At 40.4% G+C, this 18,273-nt stretch overlaps 1 protein-coding gene across 2 annotated transcripts in view; it reads left to right on the top strand.

The window, feature by feature from the left end:
- Positions 1-18,273, top strand: part of ccdc85ca (coiled-coil domain containing 85C, a) — a 229,277-nt gene that overhangs the window by 146,697 nt on the left and 64,307 nt on the right. The window contains exons 2-3 of one of the 2 annotated variants that reach the window (XM_028821331.2): positions 2,359-2,435; positions 15,548-15,586. In XM_028821331.2, coding sequence (XP_028677164.1) covers positions 2,359-2,435; positions 15,548-15,586 — 116 coding nt within the window. The remainder of the gene's footprint in view (positions 1-2,358; positions 2,436-15,547; positions 15,587-18,273) is intronic. The other variant, XM_028821332.2, reaches the window with a different exon arrangement.

Genomic DNA, 18,273 nt, shown 5'->3' on the forward strand with positions numbered 1-18,273 from the left:
AAAGTAGCACAGATAATGGAAGATGCCATTTTCCACTATAAGTTAATATGTTTATGGAATAACCTTAATGCTCTGCTATACTTTATCTTTCTACCTTTTTATCTATTTCACTGATATTTTTATCACTCTTTAATATTTCCTTTATCAGTATGCTGCTGCTGGAGTAGGTGAATTTCCCCTTGGGATTAATAATCTATCTATCTATCTATCTATCTATCTATCTATCTATCTATCTATCTATCTATCTATCTATCTATCTATCTATCTATCTATCTATCTATCTATCTATCTATCTAATCCTGCCTACTATACCAAATTCTATCTATATCTATCTATCTATCTATCTATCTATCTATCTATCTATCTATCTATCTATCTATCTATCTATCTTATATAGTGCCTTTCACATCTATCTATCTATCTATCTATCTATCTATCTATCTATCTATCTATCTATCTATCTATCTATCTATCTATCTATCTATCTATCTATCTATCTATCTATCTTATATAGTGCCTTTCACATCTATCTATCTATCTATCTATCTATCTATCTATCTATCTATCTATCTATCTATCTATCTATTATATAGTGCCTTTCAATCTATCTATCTATCTATCTATCTATCTATCTATCTATCTATCTATCTATCTATCTATCTATCTATCTATCTATCTATCTATCTATCTATCTATCTTATATAGTGCCTTTCACATCTATCTATCTATCTATCTATCTATCTATCTATCTATCTATCTATCTATCTATCTATCTATCTATCTATCTATCTATCTATCTATCTATCTATCTATCTATCTATCTATCTATCTATCTAATATAGTGCCTTTCACATCTGTCTGTCTGTCGTTCTTGCTGTGTTTAGATAACACAATCAGGGTTGCCAGGTCCTGTGTATATTTCTAGCCCAAAGACAGCTGAAAACCTGCCTAACAGTGATGTGGTCTACCCAGTGAATGATGCTGTCTGTATCCTAACCCCTTGGAGTTTTAGCATGGTCAACATCAAATGTCGAGGATGGACCTTTCGGAGTATTATGATTGTTTGATTTTTACAGGCTGTCGACAACGGGGGCACGTAATTGCGTGGGTTTAAGTGGCTTTTAGGCAGCCATACATTCACTTTGAAAATAGCCCAAAAACCTGCAAAGATCAATATTTTCTCCACATGGAATATCACAAATAGCCCAATTTAGCGTGAAAGCTACACATGTAGCAACCCTGAATAGACTGCTTTCATATTGTAGTTAAACAATTAAATAGAAACCCAAACTGTTAAACAGAAATAGTTCTCCGAATGTTATGTACCCTGTACAGTATACCTAGGTCTAAGTCCATGTGTTAGCTATACAAACTTTAAAAAATGTAACCAGGACATTTAAGCCTTAAGTACCATAGACAAAAGTTTTTTTTTCTTTTTTTCGTGCATTATCAACTGTCTTATTTATTTATATTTTTGTGTGTGAACTGTTTGCTTTGAATTTTACTAAAACTTTTAAAATGAAGACACTTGTCTGTGTATTGTTTTTGCGCACAGTACATATTAATTGCTGAAACCTTTCACGTAGCAACATTTTGAACTATCCTGGAATCTCTCCACACCTTAATCTACAAATACCGTTCATATAATTTTTCCATACCCACTTTATCTTCATGCCATTCCTAATGGGTTTAAGCCAGGAATTTGATCCTGCAGGGCGGCACGGTGGTGCAGTGGTAGCGCTGCTGCCTCGCAGTAAGGATATCTGGGTTCACTTGCCGGGTCCTCCCTGTGTGGAGTCTGCTTGTTCTCCCCGTGTCTGCGTGGGTTTCCTCCCACAGTCCAAAGACATGCAGGTTAGGTGCATTGGTGGTTCTAAATTGGCCCTAGTGTGTGCTTGGGGTGTGTGTGTGTGTGTCCTGCGGTGGGCTGGTGCCCTCCCCGGGGTTTGTTTCCTGCCTTGCGCCCTGTGCTGGCTGGGATTGGCTCCAGCAGACCCCTGTGACCCTGTGTTTGGATTCAGCGGGTTAGGAAATGGATGGATGAATTTGATCCTGCAACTCCAGAATTGGAATCACTTTGTGGGCTGGTTCTTGCCTTGTGTCTGATGCCACAATGATAGGCTCTACAGCTGCTGTGACCTTTTGCTAAATTTAAATGGATTTGGTGAAGTATGGATGGAAGGGAACACTTTCTGGTACACTCCACGCCTTTAACGTTGGCCATTGGAAGGCTTTATAAAGAGAGCGATATAAATGCAAACTTTTCATGGTGTTCTCTTTTGAATGTTCTGATGTCTTTCCTTCTTGTCTTAATGAAAGCAAAAGGTGACATTCCTGTCCTTTTGTCTTTTTATGCAGATCCTTCAGTCAACTACATCCGACAGCTGGAGACGAAAGTTCGCATCCTAGAGGATGACAACAAACTTTTGTCACAGGTATGTTGTTATTTATTTATTTATTTTTAGACTGATTGGTATATAACATTTTTAATATTCTCTGTTGTGGAAGTATATAACCTGTCCTATGGTCATAAAGTGTTAACCTTGCGATGAAGTGTCTCTCTTTTCCTCTTAAATTTTCATTGTACTGAACTTTTTGTTTTCCTGCCATCAGTGCCACCAGGACTGCTGCATATCCTGTGGCATAATCCTTACATTTGTATGTTCAATGATTTAGAGCCTTTGTTAAATGTGTATAGAGTCCCGTGAAGTTGACAGTATTATTATTATTATTATTATAGTATTGTGGACCAAAGTAGCAGCCTTCAGCCTTACTAAATGCTGTTTGGCCCTTGTGTTTGTCTGTGCTGTGATAATATGAGCCAACCAATTGTTAAAAGTGGGGGCAGCTGCTGCACCAATAGGTTAGAACAGGGTGGGTAGAAAGGGTACTTATGAGGTCTTTGGGAAGACTGATTTGGTTTTTAACTGTGCTGAATGCATTTGGCTATCTAATTTGGAAACTGTAATAGTGGTAGTATTGTGAAGTGTACAGAGTACAGTGAACTTCTTACCTGCATATCTAACCAACATGTAACATGTCACACTCATTGGTGCCCTAATCAACACGTGGAACTGAATTTTATTTAATAGACAATATCAGTCTTTACATGAGCAGCATGTGAAAATGTGCTAATTGTGCCCGCTATGGTGTTCACTGCCACTTAAAATTAAACAAATAACTTGTCTTTTGTTAAAATACCCTGCTGTATATATAAACACTTGTATAAAGTGTGTGGCTGAGCAGGTAAGATGCGTGTCCCCAATAACAGACAGTGTGTGACTTGTCAGATGTGAGCTGTGTCTAACGGGCTGCCCAAAGAGTATAACATGACTCTCGTACGGGGAGCCTTTTGAGTAAGAGAAGTGGGCCATACAAATGGCGTTTATATACAGAAATGGGTTATGGGAATAGGAAATGGTTGGCAGGATGTGACGATGAAACAGGAAGTGATGTCATTTGATAGGGCTGGAAGTGATGTCATCTCGTGTGGCCGGAAGTGACATTGTGGCAGCCATTTTGGAACTTGGAAGTGGAGGTATTTATTTTTCCTCGGTTTTCCTGTACCACATGACAACCCTTTATCTCACGATGTTTCACTCACTTTTAGGCTTTTTGACTGCCTCCTAATCGCACGTGTGTGACACTATATATTCCATTTCAATTCAAAAGCATACACTTTCCTGTAACATTTTGTTTTGCAGTGACTATCAACAAAAGCCAACTAACTAGTAAAAGCAGACGTTGATCTAATGCGGGAATGTTGTACTCATGGACAACTTGTACATAGCAGGTTTAGGAGTAATCCGCTCCCAGGTGCTGATGATATTATTACTTAATTTTTGACTGACACCTTTCTCCAAGGCAACTTAACCTCATTTAACGTTACATTTCATTTGTTTTTCTAGTTGGAGCACAGGCAGGTGAAGTGACTTTGCTCATGGTCACACAGTGTCTGTCAGTAGTAAGATTTGAGCCAACAGCTTCAGGGTTTGAAGGCCAAAGCCTTAACCACCACACCACACTGTCTACCTATAATGTTGACCCTTGGTTTTTTAAAAAAATAAAAACAAATAACTACAAATATTGAATACAGAAAAGCACTTAAGTTAGTTACATAGTACTTCTGATACACCCAATTAACCAACAGCAAGTAACTGAGTCCCATTGTCTTATGAAATATCCTGGGCGAAGACAGTAAGACAGCCAACTGTAAATGATCAAACATACGGGGATCCACCCCTTAGACGTCCTTCCATGTAAGTTGGATGTGTAGGTAAATGGTGTTGCCACGTCTGAATTATATAGATAGATAGATAGATAGATACTTTATTAATCGCGAGGGGAAATTCACATACTCCAGAAGCAGCATACTGATAAAGAACAATATTAAATTAAAGAGTGATAACAATGCAGGTATACAGACAGACAATAACTTTTTATAATGTTAACGTTTACTCCCCTGGGTGGAATTGAAGAGTCGCATAGTGTGTGGGAGGAACGATCTCCTCAGTCTGTCAGTGGAGCAGGACGGTGACAGCAGTCTGTCGCTGAAGCTGCTCCTCTGTCTGGAGATGATCCTGTTCAGTGGATGCAGTGGATTCTCCATGATTGACAGGAGCCTGCTCAGCGCCCGTCGCTCTGCCACAGATGTCAAACTGTCCAGCTCTGTGCCTACAATAGAGCCTGCCTTCCTCACCAGTTTGTCCAGGCGTGAAGCGTCTTTCTTCTCAATGCTGCCTCCCCAGCACACCACCGCGTAGAAGAGGGCGCTCGCCACAACCGTCTGATAGAACATCTGCAGCATCTTATTGCAGATGTTGAAGGACACCAGCCTTCTAAGGAAGTATAGTCGGCTCTGTCCTTTCTTGCACAGAGCATCAGTATTGGCAGTCCAGTCTAATTTATCATCCAGCTGCACTCCCAGGTATTTATAGGTCTGCACCATCTGCACACAGTCACCTCTGATGATCATGAGGTCCATGAGGGGAAAAATCCACCACCAGCTCCTTGGTTTTGCTGGTGTTCAGGTGTAGGTGGTTTGAGTCGCACCATTTAACAAAGTCCTTGATGAGGTTCCTGTACTCCTCCTCCTGCTCACTCCTGATGCAGCCAATTTAAACTTTTTATTATGACTTTTTTTTAATGTAACTGCTCCTGATGCTGTGGCTCCAAACCATACATTAGATTAAGTGGGTTTGAGAATCTGATTTTATCCATCCATCCTCTTCTGCTTATCCGAGGTCGGGTCGCGGGGGCAACAGCTTGAGCAGAGATGCCCAGACTTCCCTCTCCCCGGCCACTTTTTCTAGCTCTTCCAGGGGAATCCCAAGGTGTTCCCAGGCCAGCCGAGAGACATAGTCCCTACAGCGTGCCCTGGGTCTTCCCCGGGGCTTCCTCTCGGTTAGACGTGCCCAGAACACCTCACCAGGGAGGCGTCCAGGAGGCATCCTGATCAGATGCCCGAGCCACCTCATCTGACTCCTCTTGATGCGGAGGAGCAGCGACTCTACTCTGAGACCCTCCCGGATGACTGAGCTTCTCACCCTATCTTTAAGGGATCTGATTTTATTTATTTTTTATTTTAAAAAATCCAGATGCTGTCTAAACTGATAGAAACTAGGGAAAAAAAAGCAGATTTTCCCAGTTCCAATGTCAGTACCCAAGGCCATTTAACAAGGAGACTCTCTGGAGTAGTTGAACCGATTAAGATCCTAATTCCTTAATAGAAAATTGCCCACTTTGCTAAATCCAAAGTGCTCGGTGCACAGTGCTGGGACTCGTTAACCAAGGCCGTATTGACCTTGTTGTTTTGCTGGTGGCTCATGGGGACAAAAAGTATCGACTTCTCTTTTTATTTGTGAGTCAGAGGTGTAATCTGCAGCCCACGGACCTCTTTATTCTGCCAGCTTGAAAAAAAGAAAAGACTTTGACAGTGAATCAAATTGAAAGTTTCTAATATAGCCGGGTTAGGTGTCTCTAATAGGACATAAGGGAACAGTTTCTTTGGATATTTCACCGATGAGGTAACTTGAGATGTGGATGTTCAGTGATGTATGGTAAGAACATTCGGATTATGCTGGTGTTACAGTGTTACTAGCTGCTAGATGGAGAACTTCTGGCTGCTTTGTCTTTTACATCTTATTACTAAATAAGGAGCCATTAACACACTGAATGCAGCTGTTTAAGATTGAAATAAGCAATTAAGGGCGGGGAGACTTAACAAGCGAGACCACTAAAATGAAGCATCAAACTATCACTTAAGCAATAAGTGTTTCATTAGCAATAATTGATTGCTCATTAAGAAACTGGGTTGGAACAAAAACCTGCAACCACTGCGGCTCTCCAGGACTGACGTTGCCTACCCCTGGGCTATAGCCATTTTGGAGTCCATAACCCCATTGATCTAAAATCCCTTTTGACCAATTCGCTTTGCTGCAATATGCAAATTGTGACAAGACACCAAACCAATTGAATAGTGAATTTCCCCTTGGGATTAATAAAGTATCTAGCTATCTAGCTATCTATCTAGCTATTTAGCTATCTATCTAGCTATCTAGCTATCTAATTGGTGACTTTTAGTGTGACGGAGGGATGTGACCACCACATTATCAGTACTATAAAAGTTAGGTGTTTGGACATTCATTGAAAATCCATGACTTCTAACATATCTTCCAGTACGAACTTGGGAATAATGTGAAGAGAAATGTAATTATATTGTGCTGATCTGAAAACCTATTACTGCTGGCTTCTTCAGAAATGCAAACTTTTCCTGACTTCGTCCATCCAATGAGAAGGTAGCGTAGCTCCAGAATGCTGGTCTCAAATCCCTTGATCCCTCAAAATTGTTGTCTTTGCAATTTGCATGTTGTTCATGGTGTCAGCAATTTTTTATTTTTATTTCAAATTCCCTCTTTCCCGCTTCACCCCTCTTTGGGTTCTTCTCTCACAATTCCAACGATGTGTTTTTTGAGTCGGTTTCAAATTTCCTTAAGGTCGTGTTACATTCTGTAACTTTTCCAGCGATCTTCCGTGATTTATAAACGTAGCAAGATGGAAGAAGTTGCAGTGTGCAGCCCTCGTCAAGAGTTGTGCAGGGTGACCTACCCTGTGATTCAATCCAAATACTTTGGAACTCAACCCAGCAAAATTAAGTAGGTTTGATATTGTCTTAAGTTATAATGGTGGGCTCTGTGTGAATGAGAGCTGATAACCAATGAGCGCTCACCTAGAATTAACAATGCATATATTGCAGCTACGGGGAATGAAGAATCCATGTGTCTTGGACCATACCACAACAGAATGGAGGAAAAAAAGAAAAGAAAATAAATGAGTTGAGAATGTGGCTAGTTTTTACCATGAATCCTTTGCGTGGCCACTGGCTCCACTGCCTGTAAAAGGGGTGAGCTTGCAATTCTTTGTGCTGGAAAGTCGTCACGGAGTCCTCAGATTTGACATTCCTTGTAATTTTTAGTCGTGCAAATTGACAAGCACAGACAATGAGATCTGCAATGGCACTCATCAAGCTTGACATCTCATGTAATGTGACATTGGCTTTAATCATATTCGGCATCCCAAGAAGATGGAGCCTGTCCCGGCAGTTTTGGTTGAAACCACACCTGGAAGAGGGGTCAGTCCATTGAAGGACACCCAAAGAAAACGGCAGGAGGCTTAAGTATAAAAACTTGGAGCTAACCTTTTCTTAGGATATTACACCTCATTAGGGATAATTCTGGTCAGCTGCTGACCGTACAACTTTCTTTTTGAACACTACTTTGTTCTTATACTGTAGCCAAAGGTAACAGTCTACATCACAGGCAACATGACGCTGATTTGGTTAGCTGATGGATGCCATTAATTACCATCTCTCCCTATAGTACTGTTTTCCCATTTTTCCATTGGGATAGCTGGATTTTCTTTTGTATTGCATAAAGCAAGCAATTGTCTATCCATATACTAAATCCTGTTACACACTTTCAAGCTTTCTGGGTCCACTGTGGCTGGCAGGAGCCCACCTGTGACAGGTTGCCAGTCCATACACACTAACTCTGCTTTGAGAGTGTCGGATGACCCAGTGTGCCTGTGTTTTGGGATGTAAGTGATAAACCAGAGTGCTCCTACTTGAGGGAAATGATACTACACTGTAGAGTATGGTGGACTGCTCAAGTGAGTATTAGACATAAATGAATGAATGTAGGAATGAACGGGTAAACCAGAGAGCCATACATTCCCATATTAGCCTGCAACAATGGAGCAGTCCTTAGCCCAACAGCTTCAGTCTGTTCTCAAAAACGTAGACCTGGTTGAGGATAGTTGGATTTTGTCTGTAAACTACATATATGAATGCATAAAGGCAGAAGCAGAAAACAAGCGCGCACACTCAAGTCATGACATTTTGCACTGATGCTTTTTTTTTATGTCTCCAGTGTCTGTGTGTTTCCAAAAATAGAGCGCGCTTTCATGCTCCAAAAGGCGCGCGCTTCTTTTTTTAGCTGCTCTTTTAATATTTATTGTGACAGTGGATCAGAAATGAACAATACAGCTGAGGCCGTTTCATCACATCGAGCGAGCAGTGCCCGAGCTCCTATTGGCGGCTTGCATTCGAATTCATTGTCTTCCCAGGAGAAAGAAATGACATCTTAAATGAAATCATACCACCTTAATAACTGTCTGCAACGATCTCGACGTGAAGGGCAAAGAAGGAGACGCCTTTTACCAAGTGCTTATTGTTTCAGATCAAAATGACCCTTTTATAGGTGTGTGTGCCTTTTGACATGTTGCTTTAATTTGGTTATTGAAATATAATAATAGAAAAAAGATATTTTAGACATACAAAGTTTTATGAAAAGGATTATTTCTTTTGGACATATTTTTAGAAATGTCTATTTCTTTACATTTTTGAATTTTTTTGTCATAGTGAGTTGAAATCAATCTAATACTTGCAGTCAGCATCACATACTATATGAAAATAAACCATAACATTATCGTTAGGCATGTGATGCATGGGCTAGATGACCTCATAGGTGGCCATGTTACACAAGATGGTTTAATGTCTGGTGTTTTCTTGGTTTTTGTTAAAATGACTTTGAGTATACCTTGACCTATGAACTGAGGGTCCTACTGATGCACCTTTAAAATTTTCAAACACCAAGATCTCTGCTACTCTTTTTGAAATTCGTCGGTGGGAAATTCTCATCGGTCACAACAGTGCCGTGGATTTGTCGCATATCAGGTCTTTTAGCTATTCATTAAAACACAACATTCTCAAACCTGCTCAAAGCAATTTATGCTTCTCCGGTGGCGGGTCTTGAGGGGCCATAGCCTTTAACGCTAGGTACAAGGCAGCAATAGGATCAGAAGACATCACCCATGTGTTGTACTGCAAGTTAGAGTGCTGAGCCAATAAACAGGCCGATCCGAGGTAATGTAAATACCTTCCCCATGGTAACACCTGATTTTATTGGGATTAGTTATTTATTTGTAAAGGATGGAGCGTTGCACAATTTGGATTTTGTTCTTTGGAAAAAAAAAAAAAAATCATTTTTTAAGAAATTGGATTCCATCATAACCTCATTTATTTGGAATTCTAAACATTCACGCATCCAAAGGACAACTCTACATTGACCTAAAGCAGAAGTGGGCATAGCACTATTAACTTTCAGTTTTATTAACGGGCGGCAGATATACAGGCCATAAAGACCTGAAAATCGATACAAATTGATGTTCCATATACAAGACTGGTGTACAACATAACTGAAACCTTGCAGTACTTCTTTATATTCCCAACTCTGTGCCCCAGTAAATACAATACAATTTATTTTTGTATAGCCTAAAATCACACAAGAAGTGCCGCAATGGGCTTTAACAGGCCCTGCCTCTTGTCAGCCCTCCAGCCTCGACTCTCTAAGAAGATGAGGAAAAACTCCCAAAACCTTGTAGGGAAAAATGGAAGAAACCTCAGGAAAGGCAGTTCAAAGAGAGACCCCTTTCCAGGTAGGTTGGGCGTGCAGTGGGTGTCAATACAATACAATACCCAGAACAGAACAAATCCTCAATACAGTATAAAAATAAAAATATTAGAAGTACGGAGTAGAATTTAACAGTAGATGATATCAGATAATACGATTTGGATATATTTAGAGTCCTGGAGACCTCATTCATCACGCTGCCTCCCCCATTTGGCCATTCCACAGCTGAAATAGCGCTAATCCGATGAAAGGACCCCTCTAACCCATGATTCCTGCGATCCTCCATCAGGGATGACTTTACCTTAGGCAGGCAAAACAACTTGGCAGGTGGGCCGTGGCACCAAGTGCCACATTTGAATACCGAGAAGAGAAATAGAATAGGTGAGGGTTATTATCCAATTATAACGATCACGTTACTTATGTTTTAGTGCTAATAACTAACAACAGAGATGCAGTCTGTACACTTACTGAGCAGCTCTAGTCAGGGTGTGCTAAACTGAAGTAGTGAGTCTTCAGCCGGGATTTAAAAGCTGAGACCGAAGGGGCATCTCTTATAGTAGCAGGCAGACCACTCCACGGTTTAGGGGACCTGTAACTAAAAGCTCAACCTCCCACTGTTATTTTATTAATCCTTGGAATCATAAGCAGACCGGCATCTTGAGATCTTAATGTGTGCTTTGTAAGTCATGATAAGTTCAGACAAGTAAGCCAGACCTCGGCCATTTAATGCTTTATATGTAAAAAAGAGGATTTTGAAATCTGCCCTAAACTTAACCGGGAGCCAGTGTAAGGACTTAAGAACTGGAGTTATGTGTTCGTATTTTCTTGTTCTTGTAATAATTCTTGCAGCCGCATTTTGGATTAACTGGAGGCCGTATAGAGAACAGTTTGAACATCCAGTGAACACCGCATTGCAGTAGTCAATCCTACTGGAAATAAATACATGAATTAATTTCTCAGAATCCTATTTATTTAGAAAGTGCCTTAATTTCCCAACATTTTTAAGATGGAAGAAACATGATTTGGACAACTTTGTAATGTTTGCTTTAAATGACCTGCTAGAGTCAAAGATAACTCCGAGATTGCGGGCTGATTCAGTAAAATTAATGGGGATTCCAACTGAGTTAAATGATGACAGAATATTGTTATGATCAGCGTCATTCCCTCCAACAGTTAACATCTCTGTTTTATCTGTATTTAAAGACAAGTAGTTCTCATTCATCCACTCCTTTAATTCACTAACACAACTAATTAAAGACAACATCGGAGAAACTTCATTTGATTTAAATGAAAGGTATAACTGGGTGTCATCTGCATACAAGTGAAAATTAACATTATGTTTCCTAATGAGAGATCCCAGTGGAAGCATGTACAGTGAAAACAGTGAAGGTCCCAGTACTGAGCCCTGCGGGACACCATATTGAACTTCTGTGTATAATGATGGAGTCCTGTCGGCACATTTCTGTACATATTGGAATCGATTTGATAAATAAGAACTAAACCAAGCGAGCACGGTGCCTGTAAGCCCAACATCATTTTCTAGCCTGTGCAGTAAAATAGAATGGTCGATGGTGTCAAATGCTGCACTTGAGTCCAACAACATAATTACAGTGGAGTTTCCTTCATCAGAGGATATCAGAATGTCGTTTACAACCCGCATTAGTGCCGTTTCTGTACTATGACCAGTGCGAAAACCAGACTGGAATTTCTCCAATATATTGTAATGCGTAAGGTGTGTCTGAAGCTGATTGGCGACATCAATACACTAATAATCCCAAGTGTCCTTCATTCACTTAGAATATGGACCCAATGTAGGAAGCACTTTAAGACGGTGAAGCTCTTATCTGTCGTACCCCTACATGCCAACCACTCTTTTCCATTCTCTCAAACATACACTGTATTTAATGCTTGGAATAGTCTGGGATTAAAACATGTATATTTGGAGCCGATTGCAGAATCTGAGTGTTCCTAGACATTTTAAAGAGATGAGTGCTGTGTGACTTGAAACGCTCATCTCCATTGCTCTTTTACGGATGCTGGAAGAACTTATGAAACACCTGGGTTGACCAGTTTGGTTTCGTTTTGATGCCAGTCATGCCTGCATTAAAAGGAACCTTAATATTTGTGTCTGGCTGTTTTGTTGCACCAGCAGGACTAGAGTACAGTATGTAGGGCTTGTGTGGCTTTGGAGTGCAGTCATATGCGGTCCAGTTTATGGTTATGGTTTAAGTTAATGGTCGAGATTCCTCAAATGAGTTTAAAGCCAGAAGTAAACAAACACATTCCTGGTGTTGACCAACGTGTCTCCTCTCAATTAAGTGCAGAGTTTAAACTGTGAAGCCGATTTCAGAAGCTGAGTGTTCCTAGACATCTGACAGAGATAAGTGCTGTGAGACTTGAAACGCGTGTCATATTGCTATTTAACGGATGCAGGAAGAGCGGATGAAACACCTGGGTTGACCAGTTTGGTTTAATTTTGAAGCCAGTTATGCCTGCATTAATGGGCAACTAAACATTTGTGTCTGGCTGTTTTGTTGCACCAGCAGGAGTAGCACATGTTTGTACATCCTACGAGCAATTAAGCTTTAAATTTAACGTCTCATCAATACAATTTTTCCAATACTAAGCTATAAACTTTGCTAAACAGAACCTGTCCAATTTTCCTCACTTTCCGCCTATTTCTATTTGAGAAAAAATACTGATCAGTCTTGAAGACTCCAATAGCATCTCCTCAGTTTATAAAAACATTTTAAAGTCCCTTCCTTTCAATGATCCCAGGACACAATGGGGAAAGGATCTTTCACTTAACATTTCGAAAAAGGAGTAGAAGGCAACCATGCACAGAATACACTTGAGCTCAATATGCGCAAAGCCCTCAATTATTCAACTTAAAATTTTCTATTGAGCACATTTATCTCGATTGAAAATGAGACTAAAGCACTTTTTCCACTTCTTGACTGTTTGTGTTCTCATTGCATGACCCATCCCAGTCATGGTCCTAGGTGCAACTTGTGTCTGGCTGCTGGAACCAACCAGGACCATCACACCAGGCTCCACTACCAGGAGCTTTGAGGCTGCCGTGCAAATCAGTACACCAAACATTAGAGAACGGTTAAAGGGGCTCCAATTCAGAAATGCAAATTGTTCTTAACCTTAACACATTTCAGTAATAGATCCAAAAAAGTGAAATATGCTACTTAGTACTATAAAAGTGACAACAATGTGAATTTCCCCTTGGGATTAATAAAGTATCTTAGCTTAGCTTATCTTAGCTTATCGCCGTATCTTATCGCCGTATCTTATCTTTTCGTCGTATTTTATCTTATCGCCTTATCTTATCGCTGTACCTTATCTTATCGACGTATCATATCTTATCGACGTATCTTCTCTTATCGCCGCATCTTCTCTTATCGCCGCATCTTATCTTATCGCCATCTCTTATCTTATCGGCGTACCTTATCTTATCTTTCCGTTGTGCTTTATCTAATCGCCTTATCTTATCTTAGCGTTATATCTTATCTTGTCGCCGTATCTTATCTTATCGGCGCGTCTTATCTTATCGCCGTATCTTATCTTATCTTATCTTACCTTACCGTTCCGTACCGTATCTCTGTCTCTATCAGCTCAGACATCATAAGAGGAAACCAGCTGTGCATAATAATATTGTGAGAGAGAGAAGTGTGTGAGCAGTTGTCAGGACTTGAAATTTTCAGTGAGAGCCATTGGACTATTTGAGGAATGAGAAGTAAACTGAAATGGCTGAAGTTCATCAAACACCATTGAGGCTTTGATTGGAAGCAGTTCTAGTGGTCCGATGAAGCAGGTACTGCGGTCATACCACAACTGCATTCTTTGGTCAATCCCACCATCACAACAGGAAAAGCCTCCATAGAAATTAAACTTGTGCCCACCATAACCTATGGATTTCACTGATCCCATGATCTTGGTCAAGATTATTGCTCTACTATGCATCAGGATTTCCTTTGCTAGGAAGCTACATCTTGTTTGTAAAGAAATAGTTGACTGAAAACTCAAATCAGCATTTTGTAATGCTAATTTGAGTGACAGCCTGCAGTTTGAAGTGAAGTGGGCAGTCATAAGCATCAACTTAAGAATTTCAAGGGTCTTCAAGGTTTGTGCATAGATGGAGTGTTTGGATGGTCCAGAAGTCTTCCTAATGTATAATCCATGTGTATTAAACATTATAGGAAAAGTCTTTGTGTGGTTATCTGTCACATTGCATACCTAAGTAAATAGGAGACTCTAAAGTGGCAGAGTGTGAATGTGAATATGTGTGTATGCGGCTGGTGCCCTGTCTAGGGCTGTCTTCTGCCTTTTGGTCAGTGATGCCAGGATAGGCTCCTGCTCCATGTGACACTGAATTAGATTAAGCAGGTTTAAAAAAACAGCTGTTACTTTTAAAGTGTTACTCATTTGTATTAAAGTAATTGAATTTGATTTTATCTATTAATTTTTTTCCCTTATATAGTTTGGTTGTTGCCTTGCACCTCATGGTGCTGGGACAGGCTTCATCCATCCTGAACTGACAAGCTGTGTTCAGAGAAAAGCTCTAATATTGAGCCTCGAGGGACGCCAGTTTTGTATTTCAATACATTTAGATTTATTTGTTTCTGATTAGTGGTAACATGTTGATTACCATATGCAAGTAAGAATTTCACTGTACACGGGACAATAATGACCCTACAGAGCTGTAATCAATATAATGGATCTGTGCAGTTTGTTTTATATGATTTCTTTTGTTCACCTTTAAAACGAATGGCAGTAAATTTAAGTATGTAAGTATGTGCATCTTTACCAGAAGCCTCAGCCTGAGCGTACATGTAGAGTATAGTATGGACATGAAAAATAATAGATGTAAAATTTAAATGTAATATAAAATAGTAAATTGTACATCTAAGAAGAGCATGTGCCTATCCATTTTCTGAACTGTCCATTATGGGGTCATAAGAAGCTGCAGAGTATCCAGGTGCAAGGTATAGACCCTTTAATTTTTCCCCCTTTTACTTAAAAGAATGAGGCAGTGCATGCAAAATGGACTTCTCCCTGTGTGCTTGCATTCTATCTTAAGGGCCACTGAAATGGTCCAACCGCTTTATCTGTTCTTCATTTTAAGAAGCAGTCTGTGGGGTGGAAGTGTCCAAATAGCGTGACGAGACATTCAGTTACACTACGATGAGCTGAAACAAGGGGCTCATCCTGTCACGGGTGACTGAATTTGAGCTCAAAAGGATTTTCCGGTGCAGTGATAACGTGCTATGTTATTATATTAATTTTAGCAGAATGAGTGAAGTGCAGGCTTCTGCCCAGGCACAGCAAGTGCCATCAGGAACTGACTGTTCTGATGTCTGATTTGCAGTGCATTTTGTGCTGTAGGCCTATATCATTTTGGAATGCCCTGCTTTGACCCCTGAGATTTAGTAATTGTATGTGGCAGTGTGGTGCAGTAGATGGGCTTTGATAGTAGGCCAGGGCTTTAGTGCCAGCCCTGGCCCTTTGTATTCTGGGGCTAGTCTTGGCTAGTGATGAACTTACTTTGTCTCTTGTTCCCTCATTCTCAGCCCCGTAGCCGCTGTAGTATACCAAGACCAATGATGAAGGTAAACCTTTTTAATTATACCCTCAGACTTACTGGGTGGCATGCATGGGTGAAGGGTGCTGAGCCAGCTTTTGTGACCACTAACCTGGAGTGAATCATCACTGTGTTGTTTGCTTGAGTTTTGACAAATGCACAACTGGGTCTCAGTAAAAAAAAAAAGGAAAAGGAAAAGGGGCTTGGCGTCACTTTAATTCTGCATTAACGCTTTTGAAAACATTGGAAACCTGCTTGGAGCAAACTGTGTGCTGCTGGAGTGGCGAGCTGAATTTAACAAAAAAGGGCAAGAATATCAATGTAAGACGTGCGATTGTTTACAGCAGGCTTACCAACAGACTGGGCTCATAAAGTGTCTCTCATATCCGTCTTCCATTGTTGCATCCTTCTAGTATAAAGGTTATCTGTCTGTCTATTATATAATGCCTTTCATATCTATCTATCTATCTATCTATCTATCTATCTATCTATCTATCTATCTATCTATCTATCTATCTATCTATCTATCTATCTATCTATCTATCTATCTATCTATCTATCTATCTATCTATCTATCTATCTATCTATCTATCTAATCCTGCCTACTACACTAAATAACAAATCTATCTACAGTGCATTCTGGAAAGTATTCACAGCGCATCACTTTTTCCACATTTTGTTATGTCACAGCCTTATTCCAAAATGGATTAAATTCATTTTTTTCCTCAGAATTCTACACACAACACCCCATAATGACAACGTGAAAAAAGTTTACCTGAGGTTTTCGCAAATTTATTAAAAAATAAAAAACTGAGAAATCCCATGTACATAAGTATTCACAGCCTTTGCTCAATACTTTGTCGATGCCCCTTTGGCAGCAATTACAGCCTCAAGTCTTGTTGAATATGATGCCACAAGCTTGGCACACCTATCCTTGGCCAGTTTCGCCCATTCCTCGTTGCAGCACCTCTCAAGCTCCATCAGGTTGAATGGGAAGCGTCGGTGCACAGCCATTTTAAGATCTCTCCAGAGATGTTCAATCGGATTCAAGTCTGGGCTCTGGCTGGGCCACTCAAGGACATTCACAGAGTTGTCCTGAAGCCACTCCTTTGATATCTTGGCTGTGTGCTTAGGGTCGTTGTCCTGCTGAAAGATGAACCGTCGCCCCAGTCTGAGGTCAAGAGCGCTCTGGAGCAGGTTTTCATCCAGGATGTCTCTGTACATTGCTGCAGTCATCTTTCCCTTTATCCTGACTAGTCTCCCAGTCCCTGCCACTGAAAAACATCCCCACAACATGATGCTGCCACCACCATGCTTCACTGTAGGGATGGTATGGCCTGGTGATGAGCGGTGCCTGGTTTCCTCCAAACGTGACTCCTGGCATTCACACCAAAGAGTTCAATCTTTGTCTCATCAGACCAGAGAATTTTCTTTCTCATGGTCTGAGAGTCCTTCAGGTGCCTTTTTTGGAAACTCCAGGTGGGCTGCCATGTGCCTTTTACTAAAGAGTGGCTTCCGTCTGGCCACTCTACCATACAGGCCTGATTGGTGGATTGCTGCAGAGATGGTTGTCCTTCTGGAAGGTTCTCCTCTCTCCACAGAGGACCTCTGGAGCTCTGACAGAGTGACCATCGGGTTCTTGGTCACCTCCCTGACTAAGGCCCTTCTCCCCCGATCGCTCAGTTTAGATGGCCGGCCAGCTCTAGGAAGAGTCCTGGTGGTTTTGAACTTCTTCCACTTACGGATGATGGAGGCCACTGTGCTCATTGGGACCTTCAAAGCAGCAGAAATGTTTCTGTAACCTTCCCCAGATTTGTACCTCAAGACAATCCTGTCTCGGAGGTCTACAGACAATTCCTTTGACTTCATGCTTGGTTTGTGCTCTGACATGAACTGTCAACTGTGGGACCTTATATAGACAGGTGTGTGCCTTTCTAAATCATGTCCAGTCAACTGAGTTTACCACAGGTGGACTCCAATGAAGCTGCAGAAACATCTCAAGGATGATCAGGGGAAACAGGATGCACCTGAGCTCAATTTCGAGCTTCATGGCAAAGACTGTGAATACTTAGGTACATGTGCTTTCTCAATTTTTTTATTTTTAATAAATGTGCAGAAACCTCAAGTAAACTTTTTTCACGTTGTCATTATGGGGTGTTGTGTGTAGAATTCTGAGGAAAAAAATGAATTTAATCCATTTTGGAATAAGGCTGTAACATAACAAAATGTGGAAAAAGTGATGCGCTGTGAATACTTTCCAGATGCACTGTATATCTTTATCTATCTATCTATCTATCTATCTATCTATCTATCTATCTATCTATCTATCTATCTATCTATCTATCTATCTATGCTTTTCATTCTGCGTACTATACAGTGCATTTTATTCTGTTTTTTAATCTGTCTGTTACAGTATCTAGTGTCTTTCATTCTATCTATCTGCCTGTCATGACAGTATGTTTAGTTTTTGACTGATGGGATGTTAAATATGTTGTTTATATGAATAGTCTGTTTTGTTTCCCAAAAGGTGAGTATTTTTGATGTCCTTTACAGTCATTTACGATTAATGATTTATTTTAAATAGGTGGCTGCCTCGGACATTTGTCTTACTTTGGGCTTAATTGACCTTGGTCTTGTTTGTTTGTATTTTTAAGTAAGGCATTTAGCTTGTCACATGTAACAAATAATAACTTTACCTTTGACTGATGCCCTAAT

This window comes from Erpetoichthys calabaricus, chromosome 16 (genome assembly GCF_900747795.2).
Source record: "Erpetoichthys calabaricus chromosome 16, fErpCal1.3, whole genome shotgun sequence".
NCBI classification, from domain to species: Eukaryota; Metazoa; Chordata; class Cladistia; order Polypteriformes; family Polypteridae; genus Erpetoichthys; species Erpetoichthys calabaricus.